This window comes from Scheffersomyces amazonensis (assembly GCF_036850825.1).
Source record: "Scheffersomyces amazonensis strain UFMG-HMD-26.3 chromosome Unknown RJT21scaffold_6, whole genome shotgun sequence".
NCBI classification, from domain to species: Eukaryota; Fungi; Ascomycota; class Pichiomycetes; order Serinales; family Debaryomycetaceae; genus Scheffersomyces; species Scheffersomyces amazonensis.
Window position 1 is genome coordinate 763957 of NW_027042746.1, and position 16294 is coordinate 780250.

The window sequence follows — 16294 nt, forward strand, 5'->3', positions numbered from 1 at the left end:
ATTACTGCATGCTTTACGTTTAGATTTGATTCTCCACACAATTATTCTCGCGTAGTACGATAACTTAATATAGACTCTTTTATAGAACTAAATTTAAGCTTTCTTGAATATACAGAAAAAAACAAGAGATTCAATATGATACCTAAAAAAAATATTCCAATCAAACACCAACTGTAAACAGTAATAGAAATTAAGCAATATATATTGAAAGAATTATATGTACGACAAAAAATAAAATAGAATAAATTTCTCCACAAAAATAATGGTTTTGACGAAATGAAACCTTGTCTAAAGGTCACACGAAATTAGATGACTTTGTGTTTCTCTAAAATGGCTGTAACAGATTCATACACATCATCAAATACTCCAACCGTAGGTTTAGCAACAATTGAATTAAAATCTTCATCTCTGAAAACTCCAGTTCTGACTAGTGCTGTCTCTAAGCCATTGTCATTACCACCCTTGATATCTGATTCTGGATTGTCTCCAATCATATAAATCTTTTCAAATGGAGAGTTTGTAGGAGTTTCTCCAAGATTAGGTAATATTTGTTCAGTATTTGCAGTATCATCCGCAACTAATTTCGTTCTCCAATCAATTAATACGTGATGGGCATAATCATACTGAATTTTAAATGGCTTTCCCATAACGATAGAATGCAAATGTTCCGAAGCCTTCAATTGGTTGGTGTGTTTATATAATGCTTCTACAATGATCCTGAAAGCACCCTGGCCAAATCTTGGCAAATTATAATCGTTAGCCCATAAATAATCATTATTACTAAAGATAATTGGGATTGAGGGTTCTTCTCTATGCTTTAAATTTTCAATCTTTCTTTTAGTACCAACTATACCATGGTTTGAATTTAATAAATCACTTACAACTTGTATATCAGTAGTCATATCACGTGGATCATTAAAAACCAAAATGGCTTCAATTGGTTTATCCAAGTGACTTTCGACTGGCTCCAACGCAAATTTTTGGAAATCTTCTTCAGTATATCTATGATGAGGAGAAATAGATGGGTTTGCTCTTACCAAATCAATTGGCATAACAACATCATGGAATCCATATTCTAAAGCACAAGTTCTAGCGCTATCACCAGGACCTCCGACAACTAAAACACGATCATAAGCATGTTTATGAGCTAATGCTTTCATAGGAGTGTGACTTTGAACAATTTGTAACGGACTAATCTGTAAGTCAAGGACAGAACTAATGAATTCCACTCTATCAGCTTCACGAACTCCTCCTCCATTAGTTAATAATATAAAAGGAATTTTGTGATGATTCAATAATTCTAATGCAGGTTTGGCATTGGCAATGGCTTGTTCACCTCTCAATAATACACCATCAATATCAAACATGAAGGCCAAATTGCTACTACTTAGTTTAGGATTATAGCTGAATTGACGTAATTGTTTAATTGACGCATATGTTGATGAACTGCTATAATGACTTGGACCAGATCGAATAGCTGATCTGATCAATTGTCTAGTAATTACACTCATTGGCAATGGAAACTATAACTCTAGTATGGTATTGAATAGTCAATTGATCTGATTATTAATTACGGTGATTGATATATATATAACTTGTAATAGTTAGACTAATTGATATAAACAATAAATTCAATTATTTTCACTATCTCTGAATTTGCCTTCTTCGTTACTTTGGCCTGTGATGCCCTTTGTCCCCCGGAGACTCTTTTTTGTACCAAGTTCTAACGGACGATTCACCACGAGGCCCGACTGCATAGCTGTCAAAAAATAGTAGCCCCGAGTTTCGCACCTAACGAGATATTTTTTCACTGATAAGACTAAAATATCTTAATTATAGTATTTTTACTATGGAAGTATTTTTACTATGGAATTCTATTATAATCTATTCTACTATAAGGGTTACTACTCTCCTCCTGTTAAACACCAATCACGACCTTTTGATACTTGTATGCTACATAGGGTCGTTTCTAACCAGAGATTAATTAAGCCAGCGAAAACTACCCCAGCTCCATCACTAATGCTTACACAACCCATACTGAATTCTCGTTTGGATTTAGGGACATTCTCACTAACTGACATAAATGTATTTGCATACAGTAATCCTCCAAGTAAACCTTCGTAGAATGTAAGTATTAAAATAAACCAAATAGATGGGAATGGGAAATCCATATAGATCGATTGATATACAGTAATAATCACATTAATAAATTGTAAAAATGCCATCCAATACAATTTTCGGAATCTAATACCAAAATTAATGGATGTTCTAGATATAAATACTCCCAATTGATATAAAAATCCATATACAACATATATGTCTCGATAACTTGCAAATAACCAATGTGGTAAATCTTCAAGAGGAAATAGAAGCGTTGGAGCCACCCCTTGATTAATGGCATATTCTGAAATATAAACAGAAAGTAAAGGTAACATATAGGGAAATATCAACGGTTTGATATCCTTAAATGTATGGTAGATGTGTCTAATGATTCTATAATACCAAATATCTTTTTCAGTATGTTGAAGACTATTTGAATTCAGTATATCAATATGCTCTTCTTCGTCTGTTTGTATCGGTTCATATTGATCAACAACATATTTAATAGGTGGTAAAATGAAATAAAATATTAACAAGAACCCTGAAGGTACAATTGAAAACAGTAATAAAGCAATCCAGACTTTCATGCCTAATATATTAGTCATGAATAAGAATAGAAAACTGCCCAATAATCCTGCAGCTCCAGTGCCCGTTGAAAATCCTCCAATAGCTGACTCTTCATGATAATAATGTGTTAATTGTAAAAAGGTCACCTCTCCAATACCCGATGAAAAGGCAGCTACAGCAATCCCAAAAATCTTAGTTGCAATTGATTCGGTTGGAGTCAAACTAATTAAAAACATGCCTGATGTTGATAAAACTAAGATTGACCATAACCTTACTATATAAGGAAATTTATGAATGAAAAATGGGGCTACAAGTTTGAACAGAAATGAAGGAATAACATCTGCCAACAACACTACAGCCTTAGGAGTCGAAGCTCCCACAAGATCCACTGCTGCAGACAAGATCACAACATAAAGAATGTTATTTAACAATCCGAAGAAAGAAAATGAAATGAAAACTCTTTGATTCTCTGTAAGCATTATTCCCGTAATGACAAAAACATATTAGATTCCCTAAAGAACAATAAAATGCTAATTCGTAAGTGAACTGATCTATAAAATGAATACCTTTTTAAGCAATTGGAACAAGCAAACTAGGAATGATTATTGGTAGCAATATAGATAATATTAATTATCCTATTTATTTGTAGGTATGTAACGTGGGGCTAGTTATCTATATTATTCAAACCTGTAAAACCCATATTACATGTTAACCAAATTACCAATAGCCAACTTACCTGCAGTCCAGAGTTCTATTTTTTGTTAACACTTGCTTTTGCATATTGACCTTACTGTGATAGTAGTGGATCTCAATTTGTATTATTTGCAACCGGATTCATTCAAATCAAATATTTAATGAACTTTTGAGTTATCAAACTCCAGTCCAATCAGAATGATAGAAATGCTTTTCATACTAATCAATTAATAATATAGAATAGAAAGTTAGCACAGCAGCTATTAGTACTGGAGTCCTATACTGATGAGATAATATCAAGTAAACCACATGACAACAAAATGAGTACTTTATTTAATAATAGAAACATTTGTATTTGAAATAATTTCCAAGTTCAACAATGAATTCTACTAATTCAGTTAAATAACTGTTAAAAACATACTCGGCTCTAAACTAAAATGCAGTTAATCTAAAAATTATTTGTCACTATTTGTCATAACAACATGTATGTCAACAACGTTCAAGATTCTTTAGTGAAGCTAATTTCAAACTTATAGTTTTGACAATTCTAGCATGAAAGTTCAATTGTGGGGATGTAATTTCTTGGACGCATTGATTTTTTCCATGTACTTAGAAATGGACCTACTTGCTAGATCTCCGATTGCCAAGCAATTTTGAACAACTGGAGAAGACATATTTTATAACAATAGATAGTTGCAAATAATGGCAATAGATCAATGAGCTTTAACTTCTCTCGACTATTTGACAAGGCATTTGACAGTGTTCATTATTTAGGCTGTAGAGATAGTTTAGAGTTCCTAATTTTATTATTATAACAACGTGCGCTTGCTTTTGAACCTTAGCTTTCAGTTTTGCAACATGAAAAATTTTGGAGCTTAGATGCCGGCTTTTCAGATTACGGGACGTTGAACCGAAGCCGTATCGTATCACGGAGTTAGATTTTCGTAGTTAACAAATCAGGCAATAATGTAAAGAAATGCACCCCCAAACAAACCAACAATTGGGATTAATTTCATTGAAAACCCTAACAAATAGGGGAACCGAAAGCCCCAACTGACCAATACAATGAGCGGCCCGGAATTTAGCTACGCCAAACTACAGCCTAATTCACAAAAGCGACTTTTATTGTTCGCATATTGCAGAGTATTTTTTTCAATTTAAGGGACAATTTACGCGGGGAATGTATTAAGAGCTTTTGTATTCTTCAGTAATGCAATGGTACATGCAATATCAATCCAGGGAAGTTAAACCATCTCATCAAATTGTCTATGTTACATTATATCAATTGACCACTGTTAGCTTAAGTCAAAGAGAGATGAGGTTAAGTTTCGAAATTTTTCAGAAATGGTAAAGGTTAAAGAATGCTAAGCCACTATATATATTATAGGAGAAGTCAAAGTTCCCCTAAATGGAAATGCTTCGGCTACATGCACTTAATTAAAGTTGAAGGATATTAGCATATGCTTCATACATTCTACACGTGCGAAAGGGATAGTATGTCTTAATGAAGTAACAAGGTTCACTAATTTGGTTAAAGGAGTTGACAAATGCAGTGGAGAACCACCCAATAATGTACAATAATGCGTTTAGAGATAAATCCTTACTGTTAGATTTTGCATTGTTCCACGTGTGAAACAGGGCCCCCCCCTCATTGTCTAACTATACGTTAATGGACTCAAACCCGAATAGTAGAGTGAAAAATCTTTCAATATAGATTAAACTAATCTCCACGTGTATATAGTCATTAATTAAATATATATATATATATATATATATATATGCCAGTAAGGGCCCTCAATTACCTAATATGTCAAAAACTACAAGAGAAAAGATAGTATCAATAACCAAAAATGTTAGCTGGTAGCGTTCTTTCTGTTATCGCAATTGCTGCAACTGCAGTTAATGCTGCTAACTTAGGTAACCCAATTTTCCAACAAGGTCAATTCTCTCAACAAGTCTATGATGGTTACAATCTTTTAAAACATTTTGGTGGTAATGGTCCTTACACTGATGGGGTAGGACATGGTATTGACCGTAATCCTCCTGCACAATGTGAAGTCGATCAAGTTATTCTTATCCATCGTCATGGTGAAAGATGGCCAGATCCAAGTGTCGCCGAAGGTATGATTGCTGCTTATAAAAAGATTCTTAACACCAACTTAACCTTAACTGGTTCTCTTGGTTTTCTTAACTCCTGGGAATCATTCTTAGATACCCCAAGTCTTTGGGCTGAAGAAACTTATTCTGGACCATATGCTGGTTTATTAAATGGTTTCAGAAGAGGTGTCGATTACCGTGCTAGATATGGTCATTTATGGAATGGTGAAAGTATCCCAATTTTCTCATCTGGTTACGAGCGTATTATTGAAACTGCCAGAAGATTTGGTCTTGGTTTCTTTGGTTACAACTACACTGACAGTGCTTACCTTAACATTATTCCAGAAACTGCAGATCAAGGTGCCAACTCCCTTACTCCAGTTTGTTACACAGAATCCTCCACTACCACTTATGGATTAAGTAACTTCACTCAATTTGCTTCTGCTGCAAGCAGATTGAATGCTGAAAACAAAGGATTAAACTTAAACGCTAGTGATGTTTACAATCTTATGCTTCTCGCTCCTTTTGAATTGAATGGTCGTCCATTCTCTCCATGGACTGATGTCTTCACTCTTGACGAATGGGTTGCATTTGGTTACTACAATGATTTAGGATACTACTACGGTGGTGGTGGTCCAGGTATTAACACTTCTGCTGCTATTGGTGCTGTCTATGCTAATGCCACTCTTACCTTATTAAACCAAGGTCCTTCTGTTGGTAAATTATTCTTCAACTTCTGTCACGATACCAACATTACTCCAATTTTAACTGCTTTAGGTTTATTCGTTCCAGACAAGCCAATGCCAGTTAACTACATTAAACATGACTCCATTTACAAGTCCACAAACTTTGTTCCAATGGGTGGTCACCTTGTTCTTGAAAGATTATCTTGTAATGCTACTTCTGAACATGAAGCTGGTACTTATGTTAGAACTGTTGTTAACGAAGTTGTTATTCCTCGTGAAGATTGTCAAGATGGTCCAGGTTTCTCTTGTCCATTAGCCAACTATACCCAAACTCTTAACGAAACTCTTCCAGATTTCCGTACTGCTTGTCAAGTTCCAGAAGATTATCCTCAATATTTATCCTTCTTCTGGGATTTCAATCAAACCAATGCCCTCAACTTCCAAAAAGGTCCAATTCCATACCAATTAGGTGCCACCACTTGGAACGATCAACCACTTGGAAGTTAATCACAACTAACTCCAAAATTTGTCCTTTATACCTTAGATGTTTTACCCTTAAAAGTTAAGATGTTAGTTTTCTACTAAAAACCTTTTATTTCTTCGTTACAATTGCTCAAATGGACATCGTTATTGTCCTGCTTATTCATCTTTTAGATGTTAATATAAAATTTTTTTTATACACAACTTACAAGAATGTAGTTTCAACTAACTTAAAATGTCAACAGTTAGCATTTATAAGAAGTATTTGCTAATATTGGCAACATTTAATAGTACTAACGTACACATCACTAGGTTGGTTGCAAAAATTTTCATACAGCTTGTTCCTGCATACGTGGTGGCACTAATTATTACTATTTTGTTTAAAGGAACAGCTGCAATGTCCCTATAATTTTCAACTAGGAACAAGACTATGGTAAGTACACTTACAGTAATAATAAATGTTATAAGTATATATTTCTACTTCAAAGTCAATAATAAACTCTAGTAACCAATAACATAGTAATAATTTCGTTAGGATGCCCTTGCACAGCATAATGACGTTCAGCACTGTATGTATTACACCGATGAGTCAGGACCTGCACACAGAACCTGCCCGTTCTCTTCAATTTCCGCTCCGAAACGTTGTCTGGTAACGGCCTGAAATTTTTTTTAAAAAGTGTAACTTTTCAGTAGAAACTGCCATTAAAGAGATCTATTGGGGTAACTGTAACATATATACACATATACACATATACATTATATCACAGTTACTATGAGTCAAACTCCTGTTCCAGCTGAATACGATGATACCAGAATTTTAGGTTATGATCCATTAATTCCTCCTGCATTATTGCAACATGACATCAAGGCTTCTGCAAAATCATTAGAAGTTGTTATTAAAGGTCGTTATGAATCTTCTCAAATTATAAATGGTAAAGATGATCGTTGTTTAGTTATTGTTGGTCCATGTTCTATTCATGATCCATCTTTAGCTCTTGATTATGCTAAACGTTTAAGAGTTTTAGCTGATGAATTAGAAGATGATTTAGTAATTATTATGAGAGCTTACTTAGAAAAGCCAAGAACTACTGTAGGTTGGAAAGGTTTAATTAATGATCCAGATGTTGATAATTCATTTGATATTAATAGAGGGTTAAGAATTTCTCGTCAATTATATTCTGATTTAACATCTATTACTGGATTACCAATCGGTTCAGAAATGTTAGATACTATTTCTCCTCAATATTTCTCTGACTTTTTAAGTTTCGGAGCTATTGGAGCTAGAACTACTGAATCTCAATTACATAGAGAATTAGCTTCTGGTTTATCTTTCCCTATTGGTTTTAAAAATGGTACTGATGGTGGTTTAGGGGTTGCCTTAGATGCCGTCCAAGCTTCATCTAAAGGTCACCATTTCATGGGTGTTACTAAGAATGGTATGGCTGCTATTACTACTACTAAGGGTAATGATCATGGTTTCATTATCTTAAGAGGAGGTAAGAAATTAACCAATTATGATGCAGAATCCGTTGCTGCTGCTAAGGAAGCCATTTCAAAATCAACCAATCCAAATATAAAATTAATGATTGATTGTTCTCATGATAATTCTAGAAAAGATTACAGAAACCAACCTATAGTTCTTGACTCCGTCGTTGAACAAATAGAAAAAGGTGAGAATACTATTATCGGTGTAATGATTGAATCCAACATTAACGAAGGTAAACAAGGTATGCCACCAGCTGGTTCAGGTAAAGAAGCTTTGAAATATGGTGTTTCTATCACTGATGGATGTGTTTCTTGGGAAAGTACTGTTGAAATGTTAACCAAATTAAGTAAAGCTGTTAAAGCCAGAAGAGTATTAAACAAAAAGGATTAGATTCTACAAAAGTATGTAAAACAAACTAAATTATTAATTTCTTGTAATTATAACACAAAATATAAGTTAATTTATTATATATACTATATCCAAGTATAAGTATAAGTAATCTATAAAGTGGTACTTATCCAAGGAGCGTCTATTAATAACTTTCTAATATCTTCATTATCTAATTCAACCTCTTGTTGTAGAAGTAGTAAGAATTTACTTAAGGATGGATTACTGTGAGCATAACCATGCCAACGCTTGAATGGATTTCTTGAAGCCTTCTTTGAAGCTAGAGGTTTTCTAATACCATACCAATCTTCTTGAAAGAACTTAACAGCAAATTTATACTCACTATCATCTAAGTCCTTAAAATATATCTGTTTTTCTATGTCCGATAAGTCCTTAGGAGTCGGTGAATTACCAATGTATTTTACTCTATGTAAGGGGAAATTCAATGCTTCATACAAATGATATTTCAAGAATCTATCCCGTTTAAATTCAAATCCTATTATGGTAATTTTGTCAGGATACTTATTGAATAATTCATAAAAGCGGCATATTGAAAAGATGACATTCTCAAATGAATCTCGGGCATATTCTTCAGTAGATATACGTGATAGTATTGACAGTTTATGTTCATCTTCCACTAATTGTGTAGCTAACTGATAATATGATAATGATTCGGAGATAGGACCACTCTCGGCCTTAGTTTGGCCTCCAGAAAGTATTAGAAAACTATGGGGATCTGATTTAATGTATTCGATACTTTGTATAATATGATCTTTGAATGCTAAATGATCGTATCCTTCTATTTGGAAATTTACAAGGTGCCACTCATCTCGTGATTCACCTAAGCTATTTCCTCCCTTCCATATAGAATGGCAAGGTAAAATTACGAGAGTCGTGTACATATGATCTACGGAAGATTAAATATATATATATATATAATAACCAGATTTGTATTGTTGATAATTAATTGCGCGCATATAAAAAGAGTATCAACTGTACTTGTAGTAGCATGCTAAATAACTTGCATGGCGGGAAGTATATGTTCATGTAGATAGTGGTAGCAGCCTAATAAGCCCAACCAATGACAGAAGGCAGCAATGACTACGAAAACATGGAAAATCTGATGGGAATGACCTATCAAATCAAATCGACCTGCTTGAGGTCCATTTAATAGACTCGTTGCATCTTCATCTACGTGCGTAAACCTTTCAGGAACTCTCATGGCATATAAAACAGCTCCTGCGATATAAAAAATACCTTCAAGAGCTAACCATATGATATTACATCTTTTGGCAGATTCTTCAAAGCCAAATAAACCAACAGCCGATATTATAGGAAGTACCCCTGATAATCCGAAAGTTATAAACATTAGAGATCGTAAGGGCCGATACTTATTGGAAGAGAATTGTGGGGCAAGTGTTAATACTGTACAGATAGTACCTAAAATAAGGAATACTGTAGTAAAGAATTCTCTATAGTAAGTATGATCATAGAATGCAAATTGAATTATGGATATTAATGAACAGGTAATAAGAATCACAATCCCAAAATAATCAAGTTGATTACCAAATTTACTTACCTTATGAGAATGACTTTTAATACAGTGGAAAGTCGAAGACATGAAAAGACAGAACGTACAAGCCACTCCAAATTGTAAGAAATTAATCTTTTCCCATATTCCTAGATAATTATCATAAATCTTTAAATGGAAATTGATGTAGTATAAGATAGCCCAGAAACTTATAGAAGACGGAATTAAATGGGAGTATATATTTATAGTCTCATTATGGAAATATAAAAGCGATTGTAGACACTCCCAATACGAACTTGTTTCTTTAACATATCCGGAACGTATAAAGTGATTATCCTGTTGCCAGATATCAAGTTCATGATAAAAGTATAATCTTGTCTTATTGTCGGGAGGTACCAGTTGTTGCTGCGACTGTTCGTCAGATCTTCTTTGTCGCATGGTCGATGACTCTGAGGAAGACATTTTGAACTAACGATTTTGAATGAATGTTAATTGCCAAATTAGTAAATATATATAGTGCTGGACAAAAGGGTTTCTCAATTGTTGGATCTTTAAATTGTTGGATCATTGGGTCTGCAAAAAAAAGGTTAAGCCTAATGCGGTAATGGTTCTTGTCCGTTCCTCAGAGACATATTGGGTCTGAACAGGGACGTAAAATTTGAACCAGACGGTTTGGATACAGAAATTGGTTCATTTGATAGCTGAAATAACCACGAGTACATTTACTTAGAACAGTGAGTTGTGGTTGTTAACAAGTTCTGGTGGTATAGCACATGTAAACCAGTAGTCTGCAGTCTAGTTATTATTTATAGTATGCTCTAATTATATATATTAAACTGTATACCCTATATAAAAGTAGAGAAATTTACGGGAATGATGGAGGTATGTTCTCACAAATCTTCGAATATTGTTGAAGCTTTCTTTTAATCCCCACTGTACCTTCAGGAATGATCTTCTTTTTAGTCTTATCAATCTTCTTATTAAACAATTCACCAGTATAAAAAATCTTCCACTGAGATTCAGGTGAGCTCATTGAACCTATACATCTTTCAAAGTACCATTTATTAACTGGATTATTCTTTCTTGATCTCCATATTAATTCAAATGGATGTGATTGTAAGATTATCTTAAATATAATATCTGCCATTCCTGGTAAACCTTGATTTCTCTTGGCAATGGCAAATTTATCTAAGTATGCAACTTTTTCATTATTATCATCATACTCCCAAGTTATTATAGCTGCTCCATCATAATCACCCACTATAACCAAAGTTGCCAAATTTTTATCTATTCTTTTAATATACTGATCAACAGCTAAAGATTTACCAAAGGAATCATTGATTAACCATACTAATTTCTCCTTATCAATTAGTCCATCATTTATAAGATTATTCAAAGTGAATTGATCTCCTAAATATTCCGACTCTTCAAATATTTTTACTTCAATACCTTTTTTAACTATGGATGTAGATAATTGAGGAGTTCTACCATTAGAACTAGGTAATGATGATGAAATTATGGGTCGATCAGTCAATACATTATATATTATTGGATTCAATTGATCATCATTAATCGACATAACCCTTGGAGTTGTTATTATACCGGTAGTTTCATCATTTCCAGTTTTGGAATATGCTAACTGTAAAATATCATTCATACTTGATAAATTGGCTACATGTAAATCTCTTAATTGTGGTTCAATATATCCAATGTATAATTCCGATACAATATCTGAATACTCTTGAGAGAGATTAATGAATACATGACTTGTTTGGTTTCTTTCGATAGATGGTATACCACCAATGGGATCGATATTGACAATTTTCTCAATGGATAATAAATTTGAAGTGTCTTTAAGCAATGATGAAGTTAAGGCATAAAGAAGTTGGTTTGTACTAATAAATTCCTGATGAGAGTTTTGGCTATTATATACTATTGGTTGTATGATTGGAATAATTCCTTGATATAATGGGATCAATAACAGTTCCAAACTATTTATAGTGGGAGTAGAATTACTATCTCCTCGTGAGAATAAGGATCTTAATATGGTAGTTTTCAAACCATTATCATCATCAATATCTTCTGGACCGCCGAGATAATTTGTAACTTTATGAACTTGATTAATCATATATAATTCATTATATTTGAAAGTCTGATCGACCAAATGATCATAGTCCAATAATATGACAGGTGAAATACCTAGATGGACCAAACGTTTAAATGTTTCTGAAATACCTTTCCATTCATCTACAGTAATAGTTGGAAACTTTATTCGAAATAAAGCTAATCGTAAAGGGATCTTTTTAATTTTAATCTCATCATCATAGATATTTATAAATGGATTTTGATAATTCAAATACCTCTGTATAAATAATTCTCGTTGGTTATCTCGTTTTCTTAAAGAATTATCATCATTTTTAAACAATAACCCATCAAAATCAAACTGATTCTGATATTTATTAAGATAATTTCTGGCTTCTCTCTTAGTGGTTGTAGACTTCAATATAGAAAGAATGAGGTTTCGTTTAGCGTCAGTAACTAGCTTATGAGTCTTCAAATTAGATATGAACTCTCGATTCAAATTCCTCAATTTGCTCATCTATGGTGCACCACCTGTTTCTCCACCTGATCTTCTGTATAGTATTAGTCTACTGGGTTTACTGTTTGCTTATAATTTTTTTTTCAGTCATAGTTGTGGAGCTGCCTGCACACAAACAAAGGCGGCATCTATCACTCACCAGGCACGTTTAGAGGGTTACACCTTATTGGTGGTTTGTGGTGGTTTGTAATATGATTTTGTGGAAGTGGGTGCGAGCGAGAGTCACTTTTAAACATAGGCACCTTCATCGTCATAATCATCATCATCAGCCATACCATCAGAATCATTTCCGTTGGTATCTGCTGCTGTTTGTTCATTATTAGTATCGTGTAGTTGACGTAGTTTGTTCATGACTGTTAATACGAAAGGTCGTAATTCGTTGATTTCTAATAATGAGAGTCCATTCAATACTATATTGGATTCATTAAGTTCTTTTAACCCCTTTCGTGATTTAACTAATCTAATTTCTCGTAAATCTTGTAGAATAGATCGGAGTTGATGCGATGGATCGGTAAGATCATCAGCTGCTCTGGCTAATAAAATCTTGGAAATTTCAAGCCAATGCCATGGTAAGGAACTGAATTGATTGGGATTTCTCACTTCTTCATCATATTTGTCCTTTAAATATACCACATTTAACCATTTAGGAGGCACGATACTACATTTGTCTTGCGACTTAAGGATGAGAGCTACCCAGAGGGGTACTTGCTCTCTCCGCATAGCTCTTAAGGCTGGAATTTTAGTCTAAAAATGGTTTAGTTAGTATTGTCAACATTAAATATTAATCCTATTCTAGGTATGTAGCCATCTACTTACTCCGATAAGTTGCATTTTCTTCATGGAGTATCTTGGAAGAATAGTGACTAGCTCATTCTCACCAAGGAAATTAACTTCCGATGGCATGAGATTGCCTTGTAGCTGCTTAGGTAGCACCATCTTTGTACAACTAACCAGTAATCACTAACGAGTATCTCTCAACAATTCTCAATTCAGCGAGAGGTGTAGTTCATTAATGGAGTAGAGTAGTAATTCTTCAGTCAGCACCGGGCTGAATTTTTTTTTACCGAGAACGCGTCTGCGGCGTCTCATAATGATTGCAAAAAAGTGTTTATATAAGCGGCCTACACTATTAGAGAGTATTATTAAATGTGTTAGTGTGGGTTATTAACTATTAGAGAAAGTGTTATTTGTTTGTAGATACTGATATGCTTAGTATGAGTGTAGTATTAACTATACAACTATAAATTATATAAACAATAGGCTTACTTCCTCTTGTTTCGGAATGTCGAACTCTTCCCTTGGGTCATGGGCTTGGCTTTCTTGGAAGGTTGTGGTCCTTGACTTTCACGTGAATAAGGATCGAATCGAGGTTTTCTCTTCTTATTGTCCTTAGGCTTGCTTGGATTAAGTAATACTTTGTCAGCATTGGCTAAGTCAAAGTTATCACCTTGTTGAGTACGTTTTTTAGACTGGCTGAATACGTGCTGATTGGAGTTCTTCTTACGGAGAGTAATTAATTCATTAGGATCGAAATCACCCTTATCAGCAAAGAGTGTAGCAGCTCCAGTCTTAACTTCTACTGGAGCTTCTACTGGAATTTCCACAGGTTCTTCTTGTTCTACTGGTTCATCATTTTCATCTTCTATCGACCCTATATTGACTGCAACTTCATCTTGAATAGAAGTAATACCCTTCCAAGCATGTTCGAGACGATCCTTATATTCATTAGCAAAATCATGCTTAACCACCGTCATGTCTTCCGGGTTGCACTCGACAGTAATTAACTTTTTAGCACCTTCATAAATCTTGGGGAATAACTTGGAATGTGTACTCAATAATGCTCCTGTGGATTTCAATAATCCTTTACAGTGATTGAATAACTCTTTAAATGATGACTCATCAGTAATACTTCCAATATTTCCACTGGAAGTATCTTCATGCCATTTATCTACTAAATCCCAATCATTCTGAGCAGTTCTCTTAATGGTACTTTCAATAAGACTGGCTAATTCCTTGGCATTAAGTCTTACATGTTCCGATATGAAACGTGAAGCGTTTAAGATTCTATCGACATTAACATTTTCATCAAGACTAGTTAAATCGACTAATAATTGATTAGGCATAACATATCTTACAGATTCATCTTCTTCTTTGGCAATAGAATCTCTCCAATTATACAATACTTCCACAATAGGCTTTTTATGAACTGGAACATTATACAGTACCATAATTGAAGAAAATGGTTCAGCTGGATTATTGGACATTATAGGACAAGAAACTTTCCCATTACCATTATTTGATAAAGGTCTGAATTTTGTATATTCGAATCGTCTCTTGGCAACTTGTCGTGAATCATTTAAGACTCGACGGAGTTTTTCATCTCCTGAATCAATTAATTTATTTCTTAATTGATCATATATATTTAATAAGAAATGAGTATCTGATCTGGCATAGGCTAACATTGGAGGCAGTAATGGCCTTATTCTCCAATCAGCCAATTGATATTTCTTTGAAGTTTTAAAGTTTGCATAATTTTCCAATAAGTATGCCAAAGAGAATTTAGGGAATCCTAATGCCTTTGAAGCATGATAAGTATCAAATAATGAAACTATATATAATCCCAAATCTCTTTGTAACCATATTATATCCATGAATGCACCATGAAAGACTTTAACTATATTTGGATTAGTAAAGATTTCATTTAATGGTTCTAGATCATCTCTTAACTTTAAAGTATCTACTATCCAATCTTGATCTCGATTAGATATTTGCATAAGACATACAATTCCGAAATAAGTTCTATAATCATGATGTTCTAAATCAACAGCTATTTCTGTACTGTCTCTTAAATCTTCTATCATCTTATTTAAATCTTCTATAGTTTCAACCCATATAGCACTGGTAGTAGACCAATCATTAGATGGAATAGGTTCTGAATTTATCAAGATAGATTCAGGATATGGTTGATTATCAATTTCATAATCATATGGTTGAGGATAGAATGGTGGATCTACTACTTCTATGGTATCTTCATAAGTAGGTTCAGGGTTTATTAAGGTAGTAGATTCTTCAAATGACCTTAATGCATGTGGTTTGGTCGTGATCTTAGGTTTAAATGGGTGACTTTCAGAATTATCAATCTTAACTTTGAATTGGAGTTGAGGTTTCTGAATACGTTTACCATCATATTTTGTATTTACATTGTGAGATGATGAACCATCACCCGACAGTTCAAGATGAGTCATATGTTTGTCATCTGATGATGCAGATTTATTTCGTTGTTGAGCATCAAATGCTTGTTCAATATTCTCATATAATATATCCAATGTCAGAGATATGGACTTCCAACTAACTTCTCCTACGATTTCTTCTTCTCCATATTGAATGGGACTAACTCCATCTCCCATAGTACTTAATAAACGATTAGCAACTTCAAGAAGACTTTTAGAACTATCTTCAATATCCTTTGATAATCCTGAATCAATCGACTTATAGAAACTAACATCTTGTGCTGCCAATGATGATGCTGACCGGATGGTTTGAACGATCTTGGGAAACACGTCCTTAAAGAGGTCTTGTGACTCGGGCTTTTGTGACATACTGTTGGTCAGTACTGTAGTGTAAGATCTATGTCTATGTCTATATCTATAACTATACCCTTTCTCTAA

The 16294-nt window shown here is 33.8% G+C and overlaps 9 protein-coding genes across 9 annotated transcripts; 2 read left to right on the plus strand and 7 right to left on the minus strand. All coding sequences in view use genetic code 12, as the record gives it.

Moving 5' to 3' along the window:
• Window positions 1-183: 183 nt before the first annotated feature.
• On the minus strand, window positions 184-1690 carry RJT21DRAFT_122437 (uncharacterized protein). Its single transcript, XM_064882398.1, has one exon. It carries the CDS (start codon window positions 1509-1511, stop codon window positions 306-308), a length of 1206 nt encoding a protein of 401 aa, XP_064736870.1. The 5' UTR covers window positions 1512-1690; the 3' UTR covers window positions 184-305.
• Window positions 1691-1871: 181 nt separating this feature from the next.
• RJT21DRAFT_122438 (amino acid transporter) lies at window positions 1872-3299 on the minus strand. Its single transcript, XM_064882399.1, has one exon. It carries the CDS (start codon window positions 3144-3146, stop codon window positions 1905-1907), a length of 1242 nt encoding a protein of 413 aa, XP_064736871.1. The 5' UTR covers window positions 3147-3299; the 3' UTR covers window positions 1872-1904.
• A 1839-nt stretch (window positions 3300-5138) lies between these two features.
• Window positions 5139-7044, plus strand: RJT21DRAFT_122439 (histidine phosphatase family protein). The gene has a single exon (XM_064882400.1). It carries the CDS (start codon window positions 5211-5213, stop codon window positions 6648-6650), a length of 1440 nt encoding a protein of 479 aa, XP_064736872.1. The 5' UTR covers window positions 5139-5210; the 3' UTR covers window positions 6651-7044.
• Window positions 7045-7319: 275 nt separating this feature from the next.
• ARO4 (3-deoxy-7-phosphoheptulonate synthase) lies at window positions 7320-8580 on the plus strand. The gene has a single exon (XM_064882401.1). The coding sequence runs from the start codon at window positions 7396-7398 to the stop codon at window positions 8497-8499; it is 1104 nt and encodes a 367-aa protein (XP_064736873.1). The 5' UTR covers window positions 7320-7395; the 3' UTR covers window positions 8500-8580.
• On the minus strand, window positions 8526-9420 carry RJT21DRAFT_122441 (uncharacterized protein). Its single transcript, XM_064882402.1, has one exon. The coding sequence runs from the start codon at window positions 9396-9398 to the stop codon at window positions 8610-8612; it is 789 nt and encodes a 262-aa protein (XP_064736874.1). The 5' UTR covers window positions 9399-9420; the 3' UTR covers window positions 8526-8609.
• A 2-nt stretch (window positions 9421-9422) lies between these two features.
• RJT21DRAFT_122442 (PAQR-type receptor) lies at window positions 9423-10843 on the minus strand. Its single transcript, XM_064882403.1, has one exon. It carries the CDS (start codon window positions 10487-10489, stop codon window positions 9509-9511), a length of 981 nt encoding a protein of 326 aa, XP_064736875.1. The 5' UTR covers window positions 10490-10843; the 3' UTR covers window positions 9423-9508.
• Window positions 10691-12740, minus strand: ARG2 (acetyl-CoA:L-glutamate N-acetyltransferase). Its single transcript, XM_064884883.1, has one exon. The coding sequence runs from the start codon at window positions 12624-12626 to the stop codon at window positions 10893-10895; it is 1734 nt and encodes a 577-aa protein (XP_064736876.1). The 5' UTR covers window positions 12627-12740; the 3' UTR covers window positions 10691-10892.
• Window positions 12741-13631, minus strand: PSF2 (DNA replication protein). Its single transcript, XM_064884882.1, has 2 exons — window positions 13443-13631; window positions 12741-13370 (listed from the first exon to the last, which is right to left on the minus strand). Exons 1-2 carry the CDS (start codon window positions 13560-13562, stop codon window positions 12855-12857), a joined length of 636 nt encoding a protein of 211 aa, XP_064736877.1. The 5' UTR covers window positions 13563-13631; the 3' UTR covers window positions 12741-12854.
• A 199-nt stretch (window positions 13632-13830) lies between these two features.
• On the minus strand, window positions 13831-16271 carry RRP6 (exosome nuclease subunit). Its single transcript, XM_064882404.1, has one exon. It carries the CDS (start codon window positions 16223-16225, stop codon window positions 13889-13891), a length of 2337 nt encoding a protein of 778 aa, XP_064736878.1. The 5' UTR covers window positions 16226-16271; the 3' UTR covers window positions 13831-13888.
• Window positions 16272-16294: the final 23 nt, after the last annotated feature.